General features: G+C 32.1%; 1 protein-coding gene across 1 annotated transcript in view; it reads left to right on the top strand.

Annotated features, from left to right (window-relative positions):
* Window positions 1–24,588, top strand: part of LOC129230375 (ATP-binding cassette sub-family C member 10-like) — a 93,546-nt gene that overhangs the window by 48,119 nt on the left and 20,839 nt on the right. Inside the window, exons 4-13 of the mRNA XM_054864773.1 lie at window positions 1,704–1,923; window positions 2,021–2,088; window positions 5,357–5,614; window positions 9,124–9,222; window positions 10,119–10,308; window positions 15,937–16,173; window positions 17,529–17,619; window positions 20,584–20,755; window positions 21,472–21,687; window positions 23,146–23,273. Coding sequence (XP_054720748.1) covers window positions 1,704–1,923; window positions 2,021–2,088; window positions 5,357–5,614; window positions 9,124–9,222; window positions 10,119–10,308; window positions 15,937–16,173; window positions 17,529–17,619; window positions 20,584–20,755; window positions 21,472–21,687; window positions 23,146–23,273 — 1,679 coding nt within the window. The remainder of the gene's footprint in view (window positions 1–1,703; window positions 1,924–2,020; window positions 2,089–5,356; window positions 5,615–9,123; window positions 9,223–10,118; window positions 10,309–15,936; window positions 16,174–17,528; window positions 17,620–20,583; window positions 20,756–21,471; window positions 21,688–23,145; window positions 23,274–24,588) is intronic.

Genomic DNA, 24,588 nt, shown 5'->3' with positions numbered 1-24,588 from the left:
AAGAGATATCGATTAATGAAAACATCCTATGGAGGGACTTTTACCATGACATTATCATACCAACCAACCAGTGCAACCGGTTACTCTATGCGAACATATACCCTATGTTTATAGATTGAAAAACAGATTGAACTAATATCTGATCTGAAGGACAGATTGAACTAACATCTGATCAAAAGAAAAATTAAAATCCTCTTGTACAAAAGTCCCTCTCTAAAACGCCTTGTAAAAGTCCTATTTTAACTTGATGCCTCTGACGAAGGGGAATGAAAGACCTGTGGAAGATTTTGGAAAGAAAGAAGAACTATCTTCCTTATCTTGCTTACAATGAACCCTGCAGAAGGGGATCTAATTTTGAATAGCATAAACCTTTTATAGAATCGAAACAATTAGCATGGTAAACTAAGAAAGAAAGTGGTGTGTTGTCACCTTTTAAGAAGAACTACATTGAAAGTTTTTACTGCAGCCTTTTTTTTTGGGGGGGGGGGGGGAAGCAAAAGGAGAGAACAAAAAAGATGCAGTAAGGCAATGGAATTTTACTTTAGGTTTAAGGTCAGATTTGAAAATAATCATTTGCCACTGTCCACCTGATGATTGGAGTTCACTATATGCTTTAATTTGGCGATATAATTTAATGTTTAACCAGACATGTATTGTTTTTGATTTATAAAGTTCTTTTGGTCAATTCATCTTTATTTTTACATCCTGTTTTCATTATGAAAACAGTCCAAAGTTCATGCATGATGTTTTGCATTTCATGTGCTAATTAAAACAAAACTGCGATACATTTCTAATTTACTATTTAGTTAAAAATAAATGAAGAATGAAAAGTCATTAATAAATTTAAAAGTGTCTACTGATCATTGACTACTGAATAGAATTTTGTAAAGTAGTTTAGATTTCTCAGTGCCGGCAAATTTTTGCTGTGTCAAATGTAACGCATTTATTTTCTTATTTGTTTACTTAATTTTTTAAACTATTCTAGTTATAATGATTGTATTAGGTAGTCAATAAGAATGTAAAGTATGACAAATTGGAGGAATTGGCATGTTGGTCTTTATATTATTAATGTCTGTAGCACATAGGGTTTCCAATCCCGCACCGAATGTCAAATAGAAAAAGTTGCGCTTCTTATGAATGACTTATTATGGATAAGTAGTCTTACCGAATTCTGCAACATCAATTATAGAGCGCTACAAAGTCAGATCCCAATCCGTCATCAAAATATGCTCTATTTTTATTGTGTTCTTAAATTGTAAATCATATTTCATCATATGAGACAGTTTTTCTCGCTCTTCTTGCAGATGTACAAAGAAAGTGATTCAAACTACAGATGATGCTTGTGAAAATAGTCATTTTATGGAGCGGCAAAAGTTGATAAACATTCGAGTGGAAAAAATTTGTAGGACTGGAAATTCTGCAGGATTATGCTCTCAATCCCGCCGGATTAATCCTGCTAAATATCATGCGAGATTCGGGATCAGGAATTTGGTTTTGGAAACCCTAGTAGCACAATATTCTTATACATAAAGCCATGCTCATAAGCTGCAGGGTATGTGTCCATCATAAAATGTACCCCACATAAAAAATACTAACTCATTTACCATTTATGAGATTTCTCTGATTTTTGATGACTTGTGTGGTGTTTTGGATTTTTTAAAACAATTATTGTATGTTCCATGATTTTGTTCCTTAATTTTTAGGTTTTTACTAGCATAGCACTTTTTCATATGTTGATCATGCCTTTAAATGCTTTCCCGTGGGTCTTAAATGGGCTGATGGAGGCTTGGATTTCTCTTAAACGAGTGAATTCATTCCTACAATTACCAAATTTTGATTACCACTGCTATTATTCCATGCCAATCAGTAGGTACTTTTGTTTATTTATTACAAATTACTTGAAGATATCAAATGTATTTATTTGTTTATTAATTTTTTCCAGGTGAAGATATAAAACTAGAAGTTTCTGATGCTAAGTTTGTGCATTCAAATATAAACAATTCTTCAATCCAATCTCTAGATGATGCGGGAGAAGAATTATCTAAGCAACCTTTTTATTGCGGCCCTATTAATTTGAGGTTAATGCAAGTAAGCTGAAAATGTCGTTATAATAATACTTTGACCTTTGCATTAATTTAACTGTGAAGTTTTTTGTTTTGATTCACACATGCAATTTTAAATGCTTAAAAAAATTATTACCAAGAAAAAAGTTCAGTTAAATTTGAGATTTTTCACCAACTCAGAAAGCATCCTTTTAAAATAAAAAAGCATGAAAATGATGCCACCCAAGTTGCTTAATTAAAATTACTTCTATGAGTGATACTAACATATATAGACTTAAAACTAAGTATTGAATAAAATTAAATTAAATTTGTCAATTTTATTAAAGCTCTAGAATTGAAGTGTGTGATGTAACTGTTGAATATTGCATTTAAAAATACTTTTGAGTTATGAGAAAAATATATGTGATTTTTGTTTTGTTGTGGATGAACATTGTGCTGCTTAATTCGAAATTACCATTGTCTTTAACTGTCCTTATTTATTACGGGAAGTAGATTTTAAATTCTTTAAAATCTTTTAATGTTTATTTGGCATTTCAGCATTAAAATGTTATTTGAAGGCTCAGTTGTTTCTTTAATTGTTTTTTTTTTTCATATAAAGCACGTGATATTTACATTTTGCGTTTTTTTCTCATTTCTCTTCTTTGTCTTGAGAAATGAATGAGTCACCAACTATTTTTTTTTACTTCTTAATACATTTATAACTGCTAAAAACACTGAATAGCGCTATTACCTTTTGTAAAGGAGGTAGCCCTTTAAACCCCATCAGTTCATATCATGGTTTTGTCACACTGCAGTAATCGGGATAGGATGAAGTGAATTTATTAATAATTTATATTTCAAAGTTGTCTAATTAGTTAGTTCTGCTAGTAAATACACAAATAAAATTAATTTAAAGTTAAAAACCTGTCATATTTTGAGCAGAGCAAAACTAACATGGAACTACAAAATTTATTTATTTATTTATTGTGAAAGCAAGCAGTTGCTTCAAAGCTTCAGAAATTCTTTCTTAAATTCTACCCTAATAACTAAAAAGTTAAAAGAGCTCTTTGAACTTTCTTGTTATTTGAGTCAAGCTCTGAAGAAAAGACTTATGTCTTTTTTTCTTTAGAAGTCTTGAAGCAGTTATTTTTATGTGTAAAATTTATTTGCATTGCCTGTGGAATCTTGCTCTAAAGTTTTCTGCTCTTATTCATTTGTTATATCATGATTATGAAACCAAAACTGGATTGCTTTCTTTTTCAAAAATTAGACACATTAAAGGGGAGTGCCCATCCCCTCAAAGGCAACAGTGCACACCCCTTAAATGCTATGGAGTGGAGTGCCCCCAAAGAATTAGAACTGCCTCCAAAATGAGATCAAAACTCTGCCACTATTGCCCCCTCTAAAAATTTCATTGCCGCACTCTGCAGTATGCCCTCACTCAGTGGCGTTAAAATTGCATACATCTTAATATATATATAAAATGCTAATGTGCGTTCGTAGAGACAGGGTTTTCTCTATCACCACCAATTCCAATCAACTTCTGCTTGGGGTTGTAAGCACCCCTTGGTCTCCTGGTGGGAATAAGGGAGTTTGGTCGCGGTGGGTGGAAGTGGGTGGTTGTGGGTGGCAAAAATGTGAAAAAGTGTATATCAGTCCTTTTCTAACTTATGAGAACTACGGGAAAGTTCATAAAATTTTAGGAATAGTCTAGAAAACTCTAGAATGTGTGCAACTGTTACAATCGATCTAGATTGTTCTAGACGATTCTCAATATTTCTAGAATGATCTAGAAAGTTCCAAAACATGCACAAACGCTACAACTGACTAAGAATGTTCTAGAAGGTTCTAAAAGGTTCTAGAATGATCTAGAAAGTTTTAAAAGGTTCTAGAATGATCTAGAAAGTTCTAAAATGTTCTAGAATGATCTAGAAAGTTCCAAAACGTCTGTGAACGTTATAATCGACTTAAAATGTTCTAGAAGGTTCTAGAAATTTCCAGAATAATCTAGAAAGTCCTAAAAGGTTCTAGAATGATCTAGAAAGTTTCAAAACGTCTATGAACGTTATAATCGACTTAGAATGTTCTAGAAAGTTCTAGAAATATCCAGAATGATCTAGAACGTTCTAAAATTTTTTAGAATGATCTAGATAGTTCTAAAACGTAGACAACTGCTAAGATCTATTTATAATCTTCTAGACTGTTCTGGTACTAGAAATTTCGATATTCGATGGTATATAAACCGAAAGTCAGTAACTTTTCCTCAGTTGAATCGTGCTTACAGTCGCACAAAGATTAATAGAGTCACGAGTGAACAGTGATCATATAAATTCAAGTGATTTTGACAAGTGAGAAAGAACAGACTATTTGATTATTCCAGATTGTTCTGGTACTAGAAATTTCAATATTCGATGGTATATAAACCAAAAATCGGTGATTTTTCATGCTACAAAATAACATCATTGAAACCAGTATAATGACTGGTAAAGACAAAGGACAAATAGTATTTATACCATGGATACCTTTAATATCAAATGGATTGCTTTTACTTTTAAACGCTTACAACTCCCGGCGAAGCTGGCTTACAGCATTACTATCAACAAAGCACAGGGTCAAACATTTCAAATCTGTGGCGTTGACTTAAAGGAACCATGCTTTGCACACGGCCAATTATATGTTGCGTGCTCACGAATAGGATCACCTCGAAATTTGTTCAATTACAGTCCGGACAATAAAACTATAAATGTAGTCTATAATCAAGTATTGCAAAAAGAAACTAAAAAGTGTGAATGTATAATAGTATGTAATAATAATAGTATGTAATATATATATGTATTTGTCATATGTTGTATGTTCAATATAGTATGTAAATAATTATGAAAATAAAGCATTATTTTTCAATTTACTAAGATGTTTCGTATTTTAACTTATAATTAATTCAATTTCAATTAATTATTTAATTAATTTGTTATACTCTCTATATATCACATGTTTAATGGTCGACCAAGTCTCTCCATATTTAAAATAGAAATCTATATTATCTACGTTAAAAACAGAATTCTTAAATATTTTATGTACCATTAAACATGCAATGTATTTTAACCCGAGCAACGCGGGGTTTTGCAGCTAGTTCTTAATCAAAAATGGAACAATAATTCTTTGTGAAAATGAGGGAGAAGAGAAGGGAGGAGAGAGGGAGAGATTCTCTCACTCTGTGGTTTGTGTCAATTGTATTTTATACATATGTTTTAGAAACATTATTAAAAAAAGATATTTTTAGTTGTGTTTTTATGAAAAATGTCTCTTTTTATTAGGGTTCTTATATTTGCATTATTGGTAAAGTTGGGTCTGGCAAGTCCTCCTTCCTGTCTAGTATTTTAGGGGACATGAATTGCATTTCTGGATCAGTTGCCTTTCATGATTCAGAAAGAATGAATGGAATCGGTTATGTGTCGCAAGAGCCATGGATCCAACAAAAGTCCGTGAAGGATAATATTCTATTTGGCAAGAACATGAATACTATGAGATATAGGAAAGTATTGGAGGTCTGTGCGTTATTGGATGATCTTGAGGTAAATACTTCTTCAGAAATATTTGATAACTGTATTGAATGAGTACTGAATGTGTTGAAATGCTTTGTAAAGATTGCTAATGTGTCAGCAGCAATTAATACTACTTGTTTGGTGTGTCATTTCCATTTTTACTTGTACTTTTTTTAACCAAAAATTTGTCATAATTTTGCTATGAAATGTGTTTATTTTTAAAATTTCACCATACATATACAGTATAACTTTGATTTAACGATTTCCAGGATTTAATGATACATTTCACTGGTCTTAATTTGACTGCATTAAATGTCTATGCTTCTCGATTTAACGATATCTTTGATTTAACGATAACTTTTCTAATCCCTTGAAAATCGTTAAATCGGGGTTGTACTGTTAACAGGCTTAGAAAAAAATCATGATTTGTTTTTGAAAAATAATTAAAATTGGATTTTTTTTCTTAAATTTAAATGAGATTTATTTGATTTTTTTTCTATTATATTTATATATTATTTAGAAAATGTGTGGAACAGTTTGTGGTATAAGAAATAAACTTTAATACAGTAAACCTTCTCTAATGCGGACACTAACGGGAAAATTTTTTTTGTTCGCAATAGAGGAGTGTCAATAATGTTATTTGCATTGGAATCGGGGAATCAAAAATTGACTGCATAAGAGGGGTGTCCGTTAGAGGGGTTTTACTGTATATGGACTATTCTACTCAAGTAAATACAATCTACACAAAATATTCTATTTAAATTTGAATATTTATTTCTATATTTTAACTTAAAGGCATTCTATTTTTTTTCTTTTTTGTTATTCAATAATTCAAACTAGATAAAAGGAAATTTTAAAGAACAAATTAAATATTTAATGTGAACTTTTTATTAAAAGGAAAAAAATCACAATTCATGCAACATTTTTTAAGAAAATAAATTCTGAAGATTTAATTGTTTGTGTAAAAACGTTAGTTTTGATGCTTTGTCCACTCCTAAATCGCTACAAAAGCTAAAATGAACAAATCCAAAGGATGAAAGCTGTCTTTCTACTCCAGCAGATGAAACTATGGCTGTTGTTATTTGGTGTATAACCTGGATTTCTGGTTTCTGTGATGCTCTCTCTACCTCCCTCCCATTGCATAAAATAAACCCCACCAGTCATTATGGGTCATTGTATCTGTTATCAATCAATGCTGATTTTTGAATTGGGCCACTTCTTGTTTTTAAATTGGCTACAATGCAGACAAGGCTTAGACATATTCCTTTAATAAATAACAATCCTCGATTATTTTCATCCACAATAATTGAAATTTCATTTTGATTGAAGACTGAGGGTCTTAATAAAACTCCTGCACAATGGAATGCATAAATTACTTGTTTGTTCTACCTATTTGATTCTTATCCAACGCTTTTTTATTTTTTAAAAATTAAGTGCAAACTAAAAAATGATTTAAATCTGTGATTTTTTTCAGAAAAAAAAGCAACTGATTTAAATCTAGATTTAAATCATGCCGACTGTGCATGTAAGTAACAAAAATTATAATAATTCAAGACAAATAGTAGTCGAATTCTGAAACATTTTAAAGTAATAATTTAGATTTGCTTTGTCAGAGTTCTTGTTTTCACAGTAAAACTGGAAGTTAAATATGTCTTGCTGTGACAATCATATGCAAATAGAGCTCATCTGCTTAGTCAGTAGTCAACTCAAGAATTGTCTAGTTTACTGTGGTTACGACACTCGGGTACAATGTTGAATTGGCCTCCTGCATGCATTGTTTAGTAATAATATTGTATAGGTATTCAGCTTAGCTTGAGAAAACCTATACTTTAAAGTTTTCTTCAAGTGTGCGTATATACATCTTATATATTGAAATCCAACCATATCTATTATATCATTCAAAATCCCCAAGAAAACCTGATCATTGACGGTCAAACCAGGTATCAAAAAATTTTTAATTTTTCAAGGATTACAAGTGGCCAACTTGAGTTTTTCTACCATTCAAACTAGCAGGGAAATAAACTTAAACATCAATCATCAACAACATTTCATCCATTTGGGATCAATGCAGAAGCTGACAACTTGCTAATAATGCCTGTTTCGAGTGAAAGTGGATAAAAAAAAGCTGGTTGCTTTGCCAATAATAATCCTGGTTTGAGCAAAATTGTATTAAGTGCAGGGTGTCTTTTGGTGCAATGTTTTTTTCATCCTTTCCTTTGAAATTATAATTTATGTCCCAAAAGCATCAATTAAAATTCTTTCACTAACTCATTCTGCCTCAGTCAACAAGAGGGGGGGGGGGGATCTCCCAAAGTACACTGCTGAAGACAGTGTACTTTAGTACTTCAGGAGAACAGAAATGCACACCAGCTCACCACAGGAAGGGGGGGGGGGCAGTCAGCGGTAGTGCAGAAGCTGGCGTTGCAGTAGGCTAGTATAATATAGATATATTATCAGTAAATGGAAATGAAATTAGTCTGAGTTCATTTTATTTCTACCTTTAAACCATCATATAATTGTTCATTAGGAACAATCTATTCATTAAATATTGTGACATTAATTCAATTTGACCCAGACAACAAAATTTCAGTCATTTAGTTAGAACTATTTGTATAACTCTTAACTTTCTATAATTAATACAGTCGGACCCCAATTTAACGAATTCATCGGAACCGAAACTTTAATATGTTAAATCAGGATTCTTCGCAATATTGGGGTGCGAATTTTTTTTGAAAAATTGCACTTACATTATCTAAAAGCCCTAGCATGCAACTGCACAAAAGTATCCATAGTTAGAAAGTGTGCACTTTTTATTCAGCATTCCACGACTTATTACACATTAGTTAATTTGAAATTTTGTTATACTGAGTAATAGATTTTGACAATTTCCTTGATACTTTACTCGAAATAGTTCTCTTTTGACTTTGTAGAGAGAAGAAAATACTGTGTCATTTGCAGTCTGCTGCATGAGATATGTTTTTAGTTTCCATTCCACTAGAAAAAGTAACCATTTTAATGTAACCACTTTAATGAGAGTTTCCTTATCGCTTTCTGTAACAGAATGGCTATTCCTTGGTTGCTCTCTTGCCTGTTAAGCACTGCTGATTCTAAGAAAAGTCTTTTTCTGCTTCACACAAGATGGATATATCATTTAGAAAACAATCCAATATTTCCTATCTCAAAAATTAACAAAAAAAAAAAAGAAAAAAAAAATCGGCTGTTAAAATAATTTGTTCATTCGAGGTTTATTATTTGGTAATTAGGAGTTTTTGGCTTTCATTTTAGTTAGGGGGAAAACAAAATTTCGCTAAAAGGCAAAATTTGTTAAATAGAGGTTCGTTAAATCGGGGTCGGACTGTAGTTATTTATAAATCCTTTTAAATGTAGATAAAAATCTTATTTAAATGTTTGTATACAACAGCATGTCAAAAATATTCATTAAGAATTACTAAAGCTCTTTTAGATGCTTAAGACATCAAATAAAGTTTTTCCAAAGAGAAAGAAAAATGCTGAATAATTTTCTTAAATATAAATTTTAGACTTTTCCATATGGTGACAATACTATAGTTGGTGATAAAGGAACTACATTAAGTGGTGGACAGAAGGCTCGAATTGCTCTTGCTAGAGCAGTTTATCAGGTAATATTTATTGTTCTTTTTTGTTTGTTGTATTTGGTAAATGATATTTTAAGTAAATATTCCTAAAAATTTCAGAATATTTTGATTTGCTTGATTTAGTCAAAGTTGCAGGCATTATTGTGGTAGTTATACTTGGTGCAATACCATAATCTTTACTTGCATGAAAAAAATTTTGGGAGGAGGAGAGTCAAAGTTTATATTGTGGTCTCTCTCTCAGAGCAACAGTAAGATATCTCAGTGTTAATTCTGGGACTAGACATCTTATTGTTCCTCTAAGGCGATGATATACTCAAGGCATGTATCAAAAAACAGCAAAAACCATGCCCAAATAAATAAAAATACATTGGTTTCTCACAACCTCTTGGGGGGGGGGGCAAATCCCCCCATAAATCTCAAGTTTATAGTATTATTCAAAGTTGCATCTTGGTACAACAAACTGAAAGCTTGCTAGTAGTGCCCATGCTCTTACAAATTTAAAAACTAATTCAAATTTTAATTTAATAGTTACTTTTTTTCATTACCTGAAAAATAAAAGTTATGTAATATACAGTTAGTGAATAAAATTAAAGAAAACTGCTAAACTAATAATGTTATTGGTTTGTTTTTATATGATATGAAACATTTATTTATCATAAATTTGCCACTCATCATCTGAGCACAAATGAACATGAATTCTTCCAATTTTAGTGCTTGCTTCAAAATGCATTATGATCTCTTATTTGATTTTCTATTTAGAAGTTAATGTTTGATTTCTTCTAACATCTAAAAAGCTTTTCTTTCCTGTGAATTAAATATTTATTATTAAAATTATCAAAATTAATGTGATTAATATTACATACACTATTTCATGTAGAAATATTATAGTTTTTTTTTATGTGTACCTTTTATTGCTGCAGGATTTTGAAATTTACCTTTTGGATGATCCATTTTCAGCTGTTGATGCTCATGTTGCCGAACATATTTTTTCTAACTGCATTATGGGTCTACTGAAGAATAAAACTCGAATCTTGTGCACTCATAAAAACAAATTTGCAGAGAATGCTGATCACTTAGTTGTTTTCTCTGGTGGAAAAGTATCTATGCAAGGTAAGTTTCATTTGCATTCAATTTATTATTTTGAAATTTATTTTATTTAAATGAGTTATTATTGTATTATATACATTTGCGCTGATATTGGATAGTTTTGTGAAATGATTTTAAAAAGAGAACAGAAAGGAAAGTTTATTCTGGCATTTAAAACGAATTTTTTTGTAGAAAAAAAGTGACTGAAATTTATAGGTGTGCCGTATTGACCAGATATGTGTGATTTGTAGTTATTATTATTATTATTATTATTATTATTATTATTTTGTTCAAAATTTTATATTGGTTTAATCTCAGTATTTTATAAATGGACTTTTATTGTCTTCAATACAGGGTGAGTTCGATCGAATCTGCCATACGAAAGGGGGTGATAAAAGATCCCAAGTGGAGCATAGAACCACCCATTATTGTGTCCAATCCTTAACCGTAACCGAGTTATGGTAAATTTAAGAAAAATGAGTTAAAAAACAAAATTCTGTGAAAACGACCGATTTCTGAAATTCCTGTAAGACCTACAAAGAAAATAAGTACATATTTAGAAATAGCAGACTAAATCCTACAAAATGATACCTTTTGCATTAAGATAGTCGCATTTTACCGAGAGCTACAAGCTTTGAAACATTGGACACACTCAGAATTAAAATGGTGCCAACATTTTTAAACGACATTTTCAAAAACAACCGTAAGAGCTACAATTCGGCAAATCTACCAAAAACTGGCCCATTCCATTAGCTTTCAGATGATACAACAACAAATCATATTGGGCTTCAAGTTCAGCTGAAATTCAGGCTTTTGTTTGAAACAGTGTAAAAATCTGCATTCGTTAAAAAAGGAAACCAGCGAAGAGTTTCAAGAGCAATTCAGATTTAGAAAAGCGGGTAACATTTTGCAGATGGCTACTAGCCCGAGACACTGAAAATCACCATTTTCTAAGAAAGTTATTGTGGACAGATGAGTCGTTGTTCACTAGAGGGGGCATCATAAATTTGCATAACTGGCATCATTATGCTGAACATAATCCTTTCTTAACCTGAAACTCATCATTCCAAACTCAATTCAGCATAAATGTTTGACTTGGCGTAATAGGAGATCATTTAATTGGTCAGTATGTGTTTCGAGGTAACCTAAAAGGAAACACATATTTAGAGTTCATTGAACATCCTTTGCCTGACCTTCTTGACGCTATTCCTGTTCAGGAGAGGGCAGAAATCATTTTCCAACACGATGGAGCCCCTGCACATTCTTCAAATGCCGTTCGAGAATTTCTAACTGAACATTATCCCCAATGGATTGGTCATACGGGCCCCATCCCTTGGCCCCCTAGATCCCCAGATCTGATGCCAGTGGACTTCTTTGTTTGGGGATTCTTAAAACAAGAAGTTTACAAAACGGAAGTAGCAAGTTTGCAAGAATTGAGTGACCGGCTTGATGAAGCAGTAGGGAAACTAAGGAATGAAATTTCTGTAAGTGCAACGGTTGTTTTCTTTCGCAAAAAGGCAAGAGAGTGTATCAGGTGTGGCGGCGACCAATTTCAGCAGCTATTGTAAATTTTGAAGGTTTATTAAATGTACTAATCAATGTTGGTGTAACATTTTTTGTTATTGATTTTCCCTTTGTGAAAAGCACGGGAACGTAATGCTTCTTTTATTTCTACGAATCGTTATCTCATGTGTTTTTTCTCTAAATTAAATATTAAAACTACTATTTTTATATAACAACTAGAGGACCCGACAGACATTGTTCTGTTCAAACTTTTATAATTGGAATGTTAAAAAAATTTAAATAAACTATGAAGTGTTTGAACCATTCTGTTGAAACAAATAAGTAAAAAAAAATGTTTTAAGCTGCTTTGGTGTCAGAATGCGTATATTTATTACAACTTGATTTATCTAATGCCCACTGAGCAGTTGTTTTATTAACTATTTTTTCTCCCGTATTTGATGGTTTGTTCCTTCAGCCAAACTCAAAAGATAAAAAGCGTTCTCAGATATTAATAGTGTAAAAATCTAACTACCCATCTAGAACAAACGGGAAATCCCGCTGCAACATCTCCCATATGAAAAAGAATAAAACAATCGAAAGGATATCGATTAGAAAAATGATAAAGGTAAAAACAGTTTTCTGAATAAACGAAAATCACTCATCCCCCCCCCCCTTGTTGATGTAGAATAAACACATTCTTCAACTAAAATGACTAAAATCTCTTTAAAAACGAAAAACAATTCTTTGCAATTTGAAATATTTTGCCAAATAAACAAAAAATACAATAAATTACATTAGTAGTAGCTTTAAAATGTAAACAATTGATCACGCAACTCTATTGTTTACAGCCAAAGTCGCCACGCCACCACGTTACTGCAATCCAGCCGATCAGTGAGAGAAGCCAACTCCGGCCGATTAGCGGTCCGATCTTTTGAACTAGTTTGTTCTTTCCACCAAAGATAAAGATCTTCCACTGCAATGATCTTTTGTGTACAGAACTACCCTGTTGTAATTTATCTGGACGAAAATAAAATTTGTTTCGTCTTTAAATTCCATCATCTTTTGCTTTAATAATGTACTGATTAGTTATATAATCCTTAAAGTATTCTTGACATTGATGCCAAAACTCAGATGGATTTGAGCCGAGAAACAATTGTTGCTAGGTATGATACTTTCTGATTATTTGGTTAGGAAAACCTAAAGCACCGATCCGGTCACATGGTTCAACTACGACGACAGAACACACGTTTTGGGTGAACCTCTTCCAGTACTTTTCTTTAAAATATATCACTGAACCTAAAATCAATGTTTTCAAGAGAAATGAAGGCTACACTCTCTACGTTTTATCCATTTTCAATTGACATATCACAGTAGGAAATTTCATTACAAAAAGCAGAACTGGCTTTCTTATTGTCCGTTGGCAATGGGTTAAATATTTATTTCAGTTCTCGCTCAACAATAGATTAAAATAAATATTAATCGTTTGGGAGATATAGCCTTCCAATGTTTTTAATTAATTATTTAATTAACGAAAACGTTTCCGATTCGATCCATCGCGCTTCGAAACCATGCTTGCCACAACTTAATTACACACAGAAAATTTGATCAAAATCGGTCCAGCCGTTTAAAAGCCTTATGGTGACAAACGTCCGCACAGAAGATTTTTATATATTAAGATAGCATTTTCTTAAACAAAGAAAGCAACATGCTATCGTGAAACAGAAAAATCAAAACAGAAAAGTGCGACTCTTTGCTGGTTTTCCTTTTTTAACGAATGCAGATTTTTACACTGTTACAAACAAAAGCCTGACTTTCAGCTGAACTTGAAGCCCAATATGATTTTTTGTTGTATCATCTGAAAGCTAATAAAATGGGCCAGTTTTTGGTAGATTTGTCCGATTGTAGCTCTTACGGTTGTTTTTGAAAATGTCTATTAGAAACGTTGGCACCATTTTAATTCTGAGTGTGTCCAATGTTTCAAAGCTTGTAACTCTCGGTAAAATGCGACTATCTTAATGCAAAAGGTATCATTTTGTAGGATTTAGTCTGCTCTTTCCAAATATGTACTTATTTTCCTTGTAGGTCCTACAGGAATTTCAGAAATTGGTCATTTTCTCAGAATTTTGTTTTTTTACTCATTTTCCTTAAATTTACCAAAACTCGGTTACGGTTAAGGATTGAACACGATAATGGGTGGTTCTATGCTCCGCTTGGGCTCTTCTATCACCCCCTTTCGTATGGCAGATTCGATCGAACTCACCCTGTATATTAAATATTTGTGAAAAGGTATACTTGACACTACCTGTCATATGTATTAAGAATTACTAAATGAGGATTAATGTTTAACGAGCTGATGTGTGCATCGCATGACTTCCTTTTACTCCAATTTAATGTCATTTCCCCATCACTGGCAATTTTAATTTGATTCAATAGTTTACTCTCTAAATATCACCAACAGTTTCCAAATTGAAACAGATTTAAAAAGAAAAAATCGCCAAATTTGTCGCCAGTTGGCAACAAAACTTGGCGACCAAAAGATTGGCAATATATCGCCAAGTGTCCGCCAAATTATAACACCACTTGAGTTTACATCGAAATTAATAATGATTTCCCCCGAAAAAGGGGCAAAAGACCCTTTTAGAAACACTCGAATGCAACCAAAAGGGGAGGTGCACAACTAGACCCCACTAGGAGTCTACGTACCAAATTTCAACTTTCTAGGATATACCGTTCTTGAGTTATGCAACATACATATGCACATACAGACATCAGGACAAAACTCGTTGTAATTAACTCGGGAATCGTCAAAATGGATATTTCACCTGTCTATACGTTCTTAGGCACTTATCCACGTGTTGTCAAGTCGAAAATAAACTCAATATTCATTCCGGGGTGAGTAAAATGAAAATTAATGTTGATTTTTGAGTTAAAATTTTTTCGCGAGTACAATACTTCCTTTTTTGTAAAAGGAAATGAAAATGCGGCTTTTCAATGCATGCCTTATCATTAGGTATTAATTTTTTGCTTCATGTTCATCGCTTTTTTCTTTAAAAAAATTGTGAAACAATTTTTTCTCTATTAACACTTCAATAGTTATGCCTCTATTTATTTCCTATGCATTGCATCACATTGTGTGAAATAACCAATATAAGGTGTATCTAGTGACATTTGTATCAGAAAAATTATTTTCTGAGTAACTGGATTACATGCTGCCAATGTATTGGACTTGTTGAGTGTTTGAGCAGAAATAGATCAATCTGAGAATTGTATTTCGTATTAAATACTTTTATTTGCCACACTTGTCGTCTTCACATTACTTTGTTATGCATGTTTCCATGAGTTATAAATATAGAAACACTGATCAAAGTTGTGGCTCGTGGAGTCACTTTACGAGGGACACCACAGCCACGAGTATCACTTTCATCTTGTAAAGTGTTTCTTCACACCTTTCATCTTGTAAAGTGACACAACCTGCTTTTGATTCTTTTTTCCTCAAAATTGATCAAGTAACTTCAGTTTTAATTTTTTTAATTAAAGAAATATTTCCCTTTTAGGTTTTAAAAATTAGATTTTCTTGATGCAGTAATCTTCTCTTACAGCAGGGATACCCTCCAAAGATCGTCACAACTTAGGTTTTGCCGTGGAGAATTTTGGAGGAGCAATTTATAAGGTCTTGGACTCATTTTTGGGGTAATTGTCTTGTTCTTCAGCAGTGTGCGTCGTAGCATTTGAGATGGTGCACCTTTGTCCTCGGTGGGGAGTGAGGGAGGGGGTAAGAGGGGGTGTAGAGGGACCCTGCATATAGTATCATTTTAAGTGTAGATATCACCCATTTACTCAATTGCTCGAACTGTGTTTTTTTAAAAAAAACATTTTTGAACGCAAATTATGAAAAATGTTGTCTTGGTCGAGCCAGAAGGAGGGATATGAAATTTATTGTAATTAGATACTACTCCAGGATAAAAATGTATAAAGCAGAAGTGACAGAACACTGTGCTCAGATGGGTAAACATTTCCCTCATTTTTCAAGGAAAAAATTGGTGTTTTTCTGTAAGTTATGCAGATAGAGTATTATTAAGGAAGTTTGTTATGAGCAGATTCTGCTGCATTTATAATATTTATTTAAAGCTCGTATCTTATTTCTGATAGGTCCACCTCAACAAATAATGCAGCTGCATTTTATGGATTTGAATGATGACAGTACAGAAGAAGCTACAAATGTTCTTAGCAAAGCAGTTGAAAAAACTACTGAAGATAAGGAGCACATTATTGTTGAAGAAGAAAAAAAGGAGGGTGTGGTGGAATTCCATGTCATTCATTCCTATTGGAAAGCAGTTGGGTCCATTTTGTCAATTTCAGTACTGATATTTTGCTTTTTAATGCAAGGTGAGAAATTATTTTACTTAAGCAGCATTCTTCAATGTTATAATCTATAATTATAATTGCAAAAGTGTGTCCTAATAATTCAGAAAGAAAACATTTTTGGGGAATGGTTCTATATTTCTAGATTTTGTGCTGGAGCCGGTACAATGGATCCCTTACTTTATCAAAATAATAAAATAATCTAATCAATCAATGAAGAAATTTCAGGATACCAAATGTTACTATTTTCATCTTTGTTTGAAATGGTATTTTTGTCACAATGTCTTTTTTTTTTTAACCTCAAAAACTAACAGGTACATGAATAAAATTAAATAAAACGAAATTTAAATGACTAGCTGTATCAGGAGTAGCACTTGGTTGTATGGTTTGTCCTGTAGGAGAGGAGGGCACAAACAGACATACTCGTACTTAAAAGCACACAAATTTGTGATTAAATATTGGTAGATATACAGTGTGTATACTGCGCTGTGCAGGTAAAGGGCAGTAACTGCAAATTTTTCGGGTTTTTTTTGCCACTTTGTCATATATTGTAAGTTAAATTTATTGTACAAGCTTGATTTCCGCTGGAAAAAAGGTGCGAAGAAACGTCTAATTCCAAGATTTCCCTATGAATCCAATCATTTCCAATCCAAATTTCCTATTGAATCCGACACACATTTCTTCAAATATTTCAAAAACCCATTTACCTGCACACGGCAGTATATTGATTATCAAGTTTCAAACAAAAAATAGGGACTCCCTCCCCTGCTCGCTTCGCTTGTCAACCTCCATTTCCCCCTTGCAGCGGGTGAAAATTGATTATATAATTATTTTTACCACTGGGTGTCCAACCCTGAAAATTTTAAAGGGGTGATATAGGACAGAATGTCTTTTCTTGGATGTCCTATACCAATGGTACCAGTATTGACCTGATAGACATTGCTGGTCTGGACAACATAGGGCTACAGACACACAGACATGCACAGAAATTACTAGTACAGATAGCGCAGAGGTGTTTTATTTAGTAACTTTTCACTTGTGTTTTGGTTAACATGCTTTATAAATATAAACTCCCATTAAAACTAGTAACTAGAAAGAGGATTTTTTTTTTTACCATTCATTTTTTAATTGCTGCATTTTATCTCCTAGTAGAAGTTACAAATTAGTTACATCTACACACATCTTTCAACAACTTTGTTGTTTTAAATAAGAAGCATTTGAGCTCTGCTGTCAGTTACTTACTGCCCTTTAAACTTCATATTGTTTCATCATGAAGTTTTAGTGACAAAAATTTTGTGAGACAAAGAACTGAAATGTGCAATGTATATATGTACTTATGTATTCAGTGTGTACTATATATCTCTTTATTTTATGCATAGCATCAAGAACACTTTGTGACTGGTGGCTTTCTTTCTGGGTATCAAATACATCTACACATAACTGGAATTCATCATTAAGTTCCCATTATTGGTAAGTTATTTAAAATCAGACATTTACATAAGCAGATTACATCTGTATAATACAGTAATTTCCTGCACATTATCCATGAATTATCTGTTTAAAAAGGAATTGTTTTGAAAAAAATAAAAAGATAGATGACACCCTATTTATTGTTTAGTATGGCCTTGACCTGTTAGTGAGAGTAAAGCATAATTTTCGCAAAACTACAAGAAACTCTAATTTCCAGATTTCCATATTTTCCAGATAATTAAAAGTGTGAAATTTAGAACTTGTTCAAATTAGTAAATGGAAAAAAAAGCTGCTTGAAATTTAAAAGCAAAGTTATAGTGTTACTGTTCTAGAATAGAAGCAAGAATCAGAAAAAATAGGAATTACAAAAGCACCTCTTTACAAAAACCTCCATTGCAAAAGCAGAGTCTATGCAAGTACAAAAATTATGCTTTTTCGAGCTTGAATTGCTTTTTATTTTTACTCTTTTCAAAAAAATTTATTTTCAACTTTCTGTCTACTTTTAAAGCAATGCATTTTTAAAATGGTGCCAAGTGAAAAAGTTTTTAATTTTATAATTCCAAGGGAAAATGTTGGTTTGAAAGAAAATAGTTTTAAAAAAATACTGAAGAGAAAAATAAATGCTTTGTACAGTGGAACCTCGATAATTCGACACCCCAAGGGAACATGAAAACATGCCGTCTTACTGAGGCTCCATAATTTTAATTCCCAATGATTTTCTACATCACTTACTTACTAATGCGTAACAGTCACACTAAGAAAATTAATTTTAGTAAAACAATTTTCGTTTCCTTTTTTTGAAAAGTACACAGTAAAATCAGCAATATTATTTGAATACCTCATGTGGAAAAAATCCATAATTTTTGAAAAGAGATAAAAGCTTCTTGTCAGTAATATCTGTTAAAGATAAAAGGTCCTGTTCACACTTGTTTGAAAACATGTCATGGTGCCTTCTTTCTCTGGAGCTCTAGCCGCCCCTGGATAAAAGTTGGAATTCTTTAAAAGAGCTTTACAGAAAAGGATTTACTGACCAAGAAATTGCAGTGTAAAATTTTGAGAAGGGGTCAATGTGAAAAAATGTTGGTAGCAAAAATTGGACTAGAATAGCAATTGGATGTCGACTTATAGAGGTTCCTTTAAATGTGTGTCAAGTTAGAGAGATTTTTACCATTGAAATTACTTTATTATTACTCATACACACATTGTTTTCATATTTTCTCTCTCTTTCTTTAGTTTCTTTTTGCATTTCAAAGGTTTTTATTTCCATTCATGTCATTATATTTAAAGAAATATCAGTTTCATTCTTTATACAGTCGGACCTCCATATATCGAAGTAGCAAATTGCCGGAAAAAAATTCGATATATAGAAATTTTAATGTATGGAAACAATCCTATTTTATCATAAAAATCTCCTAAAACATTAAAATTAAAGCTAATTTTCGTGCTTGAAACCCAATTTCTAATTTATACGAGCATCGGATTAAATGACAGTTAATAATTGAAAAATTAGCAGAAATTACATGTTTTTGCTCCTTTATACATCTTCATTCTTTGACAATTCAACTTGATCCGCAACATTAGGGGATTTTCGTTTTGACAATGTAGTCGAGAGAAAAGTAAAAAATTAATCTACTTAACTTGAATGATTTTTGCTGAAGCTAAAATGTACTAGGAATGATAATCAACAGACAAAAGGGATAACTTGAAACTGATTTTACAGTGTTACTGGTTGCAACTAAGATATTTGCAATAAGCTTGAGGGAATTTAAGTACTCCAGAATGAAACAAAGACCTATCTACACACTCCTCAACCCCAGATTCTTTATGAGTTTCGTAGAAACCTTTAGTGAACATAATTTTCTCCCCTAACCTTCACTTTTCAAGAGACAAACAGTATAAAGTGGGGAAAAAAATCTACGAATGTCTCGAAAAACAATTGGATATACAGAGGCTTTTTCGATATATAGAAACAATTTTTCCATGTAATGGACATGGAAGTTTGCTGGGATTTCGATATATAGAAAATTTTGATATGTGGAAGTTCGATATATGGAGGTTCGACTGTATTTTCAAAATGTTTACTGGTTACAAAAAGTAAGTATCATAGGCTTAGTCACACAATGAGCCAGAGTTTCTCATAATTTCAACCAGCCTGTCACATTATGCATAGCTTTACTGTCTTACCACGGGTTGTATAAAAAGGCAAACATCCAGTTTATAGACAGAAATGGACATATCTATTCGTTTTTAGGGATGCCAGCATTTGCAGATGTATCTTAGCATCTAAATTGAGCAGCGTCTCATTCAAATGAGCGGAACACGCGCATAAAATATTTAATTTCCCCCTCATTCAAATAGACTTGTCTTAATTGGATGTTTGCCAATTCCATACAATCCGTGGTTGGACAATAGTGAGAAACACAAGTACATTAACTATACCTATAACCACCTAACCTCCATGCCACCAATCATTGCTTATTAGATTATCTTTTGCTTTATAAAAGTGACTCCTTGTGTACTTTTTATTTCATTTAATATGAATATTCTTTTTAACTGTAGCTAAACTTTGGTTTAGTCTCCTATTGCTGGAAGAGTTAATCAATTTCAAGGTCAGGAGCAGGGGAGGAGGTCATTGTGACTTTCCAAAAATTTCCCTACTCCGCAAATTTTGTCAGAGGATTCGGCAAAATTCCGAGTTCTATTTGGAAAGGTTATCATCATTCAGTGAAATTGGGAGTTTCATTCAGAAGAATTATCATCATTCTGCAAACTGAGAATTTTTGCCCTCCTAAAAATTTAAGTTCAAGTGTCCCTAGTCACTAGTCTTTTTAGCATGAGTCCCATAGTAGTTTCCCTGCTTGCCTTCTCCCAATGGTGACCCTGATTACTTTTCCAATGTATTAGTGTTATTGCAATAAACTATTTTTAGTTGATTTTAAGATAATTAACGAAATGTGATTTTAGGCTGACATCTGAAGCTAATCAATCTCACTCATTGAGATTCTACCTTGGTGTTTACGGAGGACTGGCTGCATCAAATAGCGTATTTACATTGTTCCGTGCATTCTTATTTGCTGTAGCTGGTCTTGGAGCTGCTGTATCTTTGCATGACAAACTGCTGAAAACTATCTTGAATGTATGTATTGTGAGCTTATAGATGACATTATTTCAAAAAGTACAATGTTGTTCTGATAATTCGCATGAAATTAGCACTTTTTTTATTGATATGATTTTTAAAAGTTGGTTTTTTCCCTACCTTTAGACTCTTTGATGTTTTAAAACTTGGTACTTAGTAATAGTACTGCTATTATGTCTTGAATAGTGTTTGAATTCAGTCCAACCCCCCCCCCCCCCACCACCTTTTTTTATTTGTCATTTTACTGAAAACCAAAATCTTTGTTAATATTGTTATCGAACTGGAAGGGAAAACAGGTGTACACTTAGTGTAATCACAAAAGATGAATTTTTCAGAATTTATCTAAAGTGTCACTTTATTGAGGCTGAATTAGTTCTGTTGATATCTATTTGTATAGACGTATTCCTGAATAAGTTTTTGATTTGAGTTATTTTTGCTTTTAGCAGCTAAGTTCACTTGTTAAAAGCAAAAAAAAAAAAAAAAAACATTACATTTTAAATTGTTTTGCAATGTACCAAAGGAAACAATATTTTCCTTCATGTCTCTTTAACCACTAAATGCTTTCTTGCCTCGAGTGATTTAGCTGAAACAAAAGTTTAAAAATCCTTCTAAATTTTACTCTGAAATTGCTATGCTTAGTAATATTCAATAATTCAATTTTTAAACTATAACATCATTTTCAAAACCTTATCTCATTATACTAATCAACATTTCAGGCAACTATGTGCTTTTTTGACACTACTCCTCTTGGAAGAATAATCAACAGATTCTCTTCAGATATTTACTGTGTGGATGATACATTGCCATTTCAACTAAACATACTTCTTGCTCAAGTATTTTCATTGATAGGATCCCTTGTGATTACCTGCTATGGTCTGCCATGGATTTTGATCCTTTTTTCGATTTTGACTGTGATATATTTTAAGATTCAAGTAAGTGAAGATAATTTTTGCCATTTGTTTTTGTTTCAATGTTAATGTAATTATATCATTATTATTTTTATTTTTGATTTCATAGTTTCTGATGTAAAAAATGTTATGTGTTCTAATCCTTACTTGATTCGTTTTATGATTAACAATTATTTCATGATATACTTCTTTTAGTACAGAAAAAATTTAATTAACTGGAAAGAGTGAAACGTTACGTTCCGGATACGGAAACTTTCTAGGCATTTTAAGCATGCAAAACGTTAAGCTCATTGAAAAATATATTGCTTTTTAAAAGTTTACGAGATATAAATTGACAAAGCTTTAGTTTTACTTGTTCCAGAATAGAAGCTACAATTAACAAAAATTGCAATTGCAAAAATGAGCCTCGGACAAAAATTGCACTATCGAAAATGACACTGTAGAAATTACGACAAAAAAAGGTAACAAATCTCATGTGCAATACAAAAATTGTACCTTTTTACCTTGTATTCATTAATGCGCTTTACTTTCATTCTGTTTATTTCCATATTTTCTTGATTTTCAAAATAATGTTCCAAAATGGTAACCATGAATGTTCAGTTTTACGAGTTCAAATGCAAAATTAAAGAGTTGTGAAAAGCTTCAAAGCTTTAAGAATATAAATCTTTTTGCATCAGATTCAAGGAATTCATATGATATACATCAAAATAAAACTTTCAAAATAATAATAATAATAAATAAAATAAATGATAAATAAAATATATTATAATTCATTTAGTTTTTAAACATAATTGCTATGGATTGTAGTTAAAATTATTGCAATTATTCAAATTCCGGTTATAATAGCTCAAACATGATAGTACCACACTTGTCAACATCTAATACAACTGAACTATATTTAATATTAAAAAGTACAGATTGATGTTGACAATCATACAGTTGTTAAAACAAACTCAAAGGGACCTTTAAAATCAATTCATCTTATCCGAAAAATTGTAAACAACAAACAGTAGGATGATATTACAAATGTGGCAGTGTGAAGCAAAGGTGTGTAAATGGGCATTTTAAAGTTTTGAGTAAAACACATTTAAAATTGCAGGGCTCGGTAGGCTGTCATTGATTTTTTTTAAAAATCATGCTGTATAACAGAACCTTCTAGGGCTACTAGTACTATCTCTTGCCCCAAGACAGAGGAGAGGTTCACCTACCATTTTTACTGGTTGTCTCCAAATTTTTAATTTTGCCATGTACATCCCTTTTCTTCTCACTGCCTCAAATGTAGTTCATCTCTGCAGTGTTTTGTTTTAAGCGTGATTCAATTATTGAGGTTCAACTATATACGTTAAATTCATTCTAATCTGTTAACTGTTAATCAGAAATAGTAAAAAGCTATTAGAATTACCTAGAAGAAAAGTGTTGTTAAATTTTTTTTAATTCTAGTAAAAATGACTGTTTGGCTGATATGATTTTTTTTCTTCACAGAAATACTATAGGCATACTTCAAGAGAGCTTAAACGACTTTCTAGTATTAGCTTATCTCCTATCTATGCTCACTTCTCTGAAACACTGAATGGCCATTCAACCATTAGAGCCATGAGTGGAACTGCTCGGTAGATATTCGTATTTCTATGACTTTGATCTATGCATGCACAATATTAATTTGATTGTTACTTGGTTTAATGGTCAATTTTCTTTAGTTACAACAAAAGATAAGAGTGAACATAAAAACAGTATTTCTAAAATTAGAAATTCTCTTCATAGTAGGTGAATAGTTGTGAATTTAAAAGAGGTAACATGAAGCAAAAGATTGGAAAAGATCCGATATGAGGCTTTAGCTAATTAACTGTATTGAATAATTACTAATAATTTTCATATTATTTTACAATTGTGTGCTCATCATCATTTAAGAACCGTTTGTCATATAAGCACTTAAGTTACTCATTTAACATTGAAGTCTATGTGTCACCCCACACAAGTACAAACGATGGGAGAATCTCTCCGCTTTGGAGCAAGAAATAGTACTGGTAATCCTGGTAGCCCTGCTATACAGCATGATTTAGAAAAAAATTTCATTAAAAGCCTAACTAGGATCTGAAATTCGGAATACATTTTACTCAAAACTTTAAAGCATGCACTTACATCCCTTTGCTTCTCACTGCCTTATATATATTCATAGTTTTCTGATGAGAGGACGTCCTCAAAAAAAAAAGTCATGTTTTTGAGGGGGAGGGGGTCGTGAAATTGTGAGTTTGTGACTAGGGGACTGTGTGCACAACAAGAAGTATGACATCATAGGTTTTTCAAATAACATTTTGCTTATGAAAAACAGCATGACATGTGACGAGGGGAGAAGGCTAGGTAAAGTATGATACTTTGTGACAAAGGGGGAGAGGGGCCAAATTTGTTGAAAAAAGAAGTAACTTCATTTGAATTAATTATTTCAGAAAGTGCATAAGACCAATGGATTTCCATAAGACTAAAGCCTTTTTTGAAATAATCGATTCATTTGTGGACAGTACCTGACTCCTCATTTATCCTTCTGGGATTGTGTAAGGAATGCTTTATGGAAGTTACTATTATTCTTTTGAAGGGAAAAGCACTCTGTGATCATTTCCCATACGGGAAATCTATTTCTTAAGTCTCAATGGGAAAAAGTAAAAAGATTTTTGGAATTTTTCATTGGCCGTACATCATGGTGGAAAATCACTTGAAAACACTTTATTTTTATTTTTCTGATATTTCTAAATGGAAGATCAAGTATCAAACTTGATTTTTCACTTTTTCTTTGTTATTTATTTACATATTTAATTGTGATTTCATTGCTACCATTTTAAATGTATTCATTGTCAAATGAAGCACAACTGTCTTTTTTATGTATTTAACATTTTGAAATAATTTGTGATAGTGAGAAATGGAATCATCATG

This window comes from Uloborus diversus, chromosome 9, assembly GCF_026930045.1.
Source record: "Uloborus diversus isolate 005 chromosome 9, Udiv.v.3.1, whole genome shotgun sequence".
Lineage (NCBI taxonomy): Eukaryota > Metazoa > Arthropoda > Arachnida > Araneae > Uloboridae > Uloborus > Uloborus diversus.
Note: the sequence above shows the minus strand (reverse complement) of the source record. Positions and strands in the feature narration are given on the sequence as shown.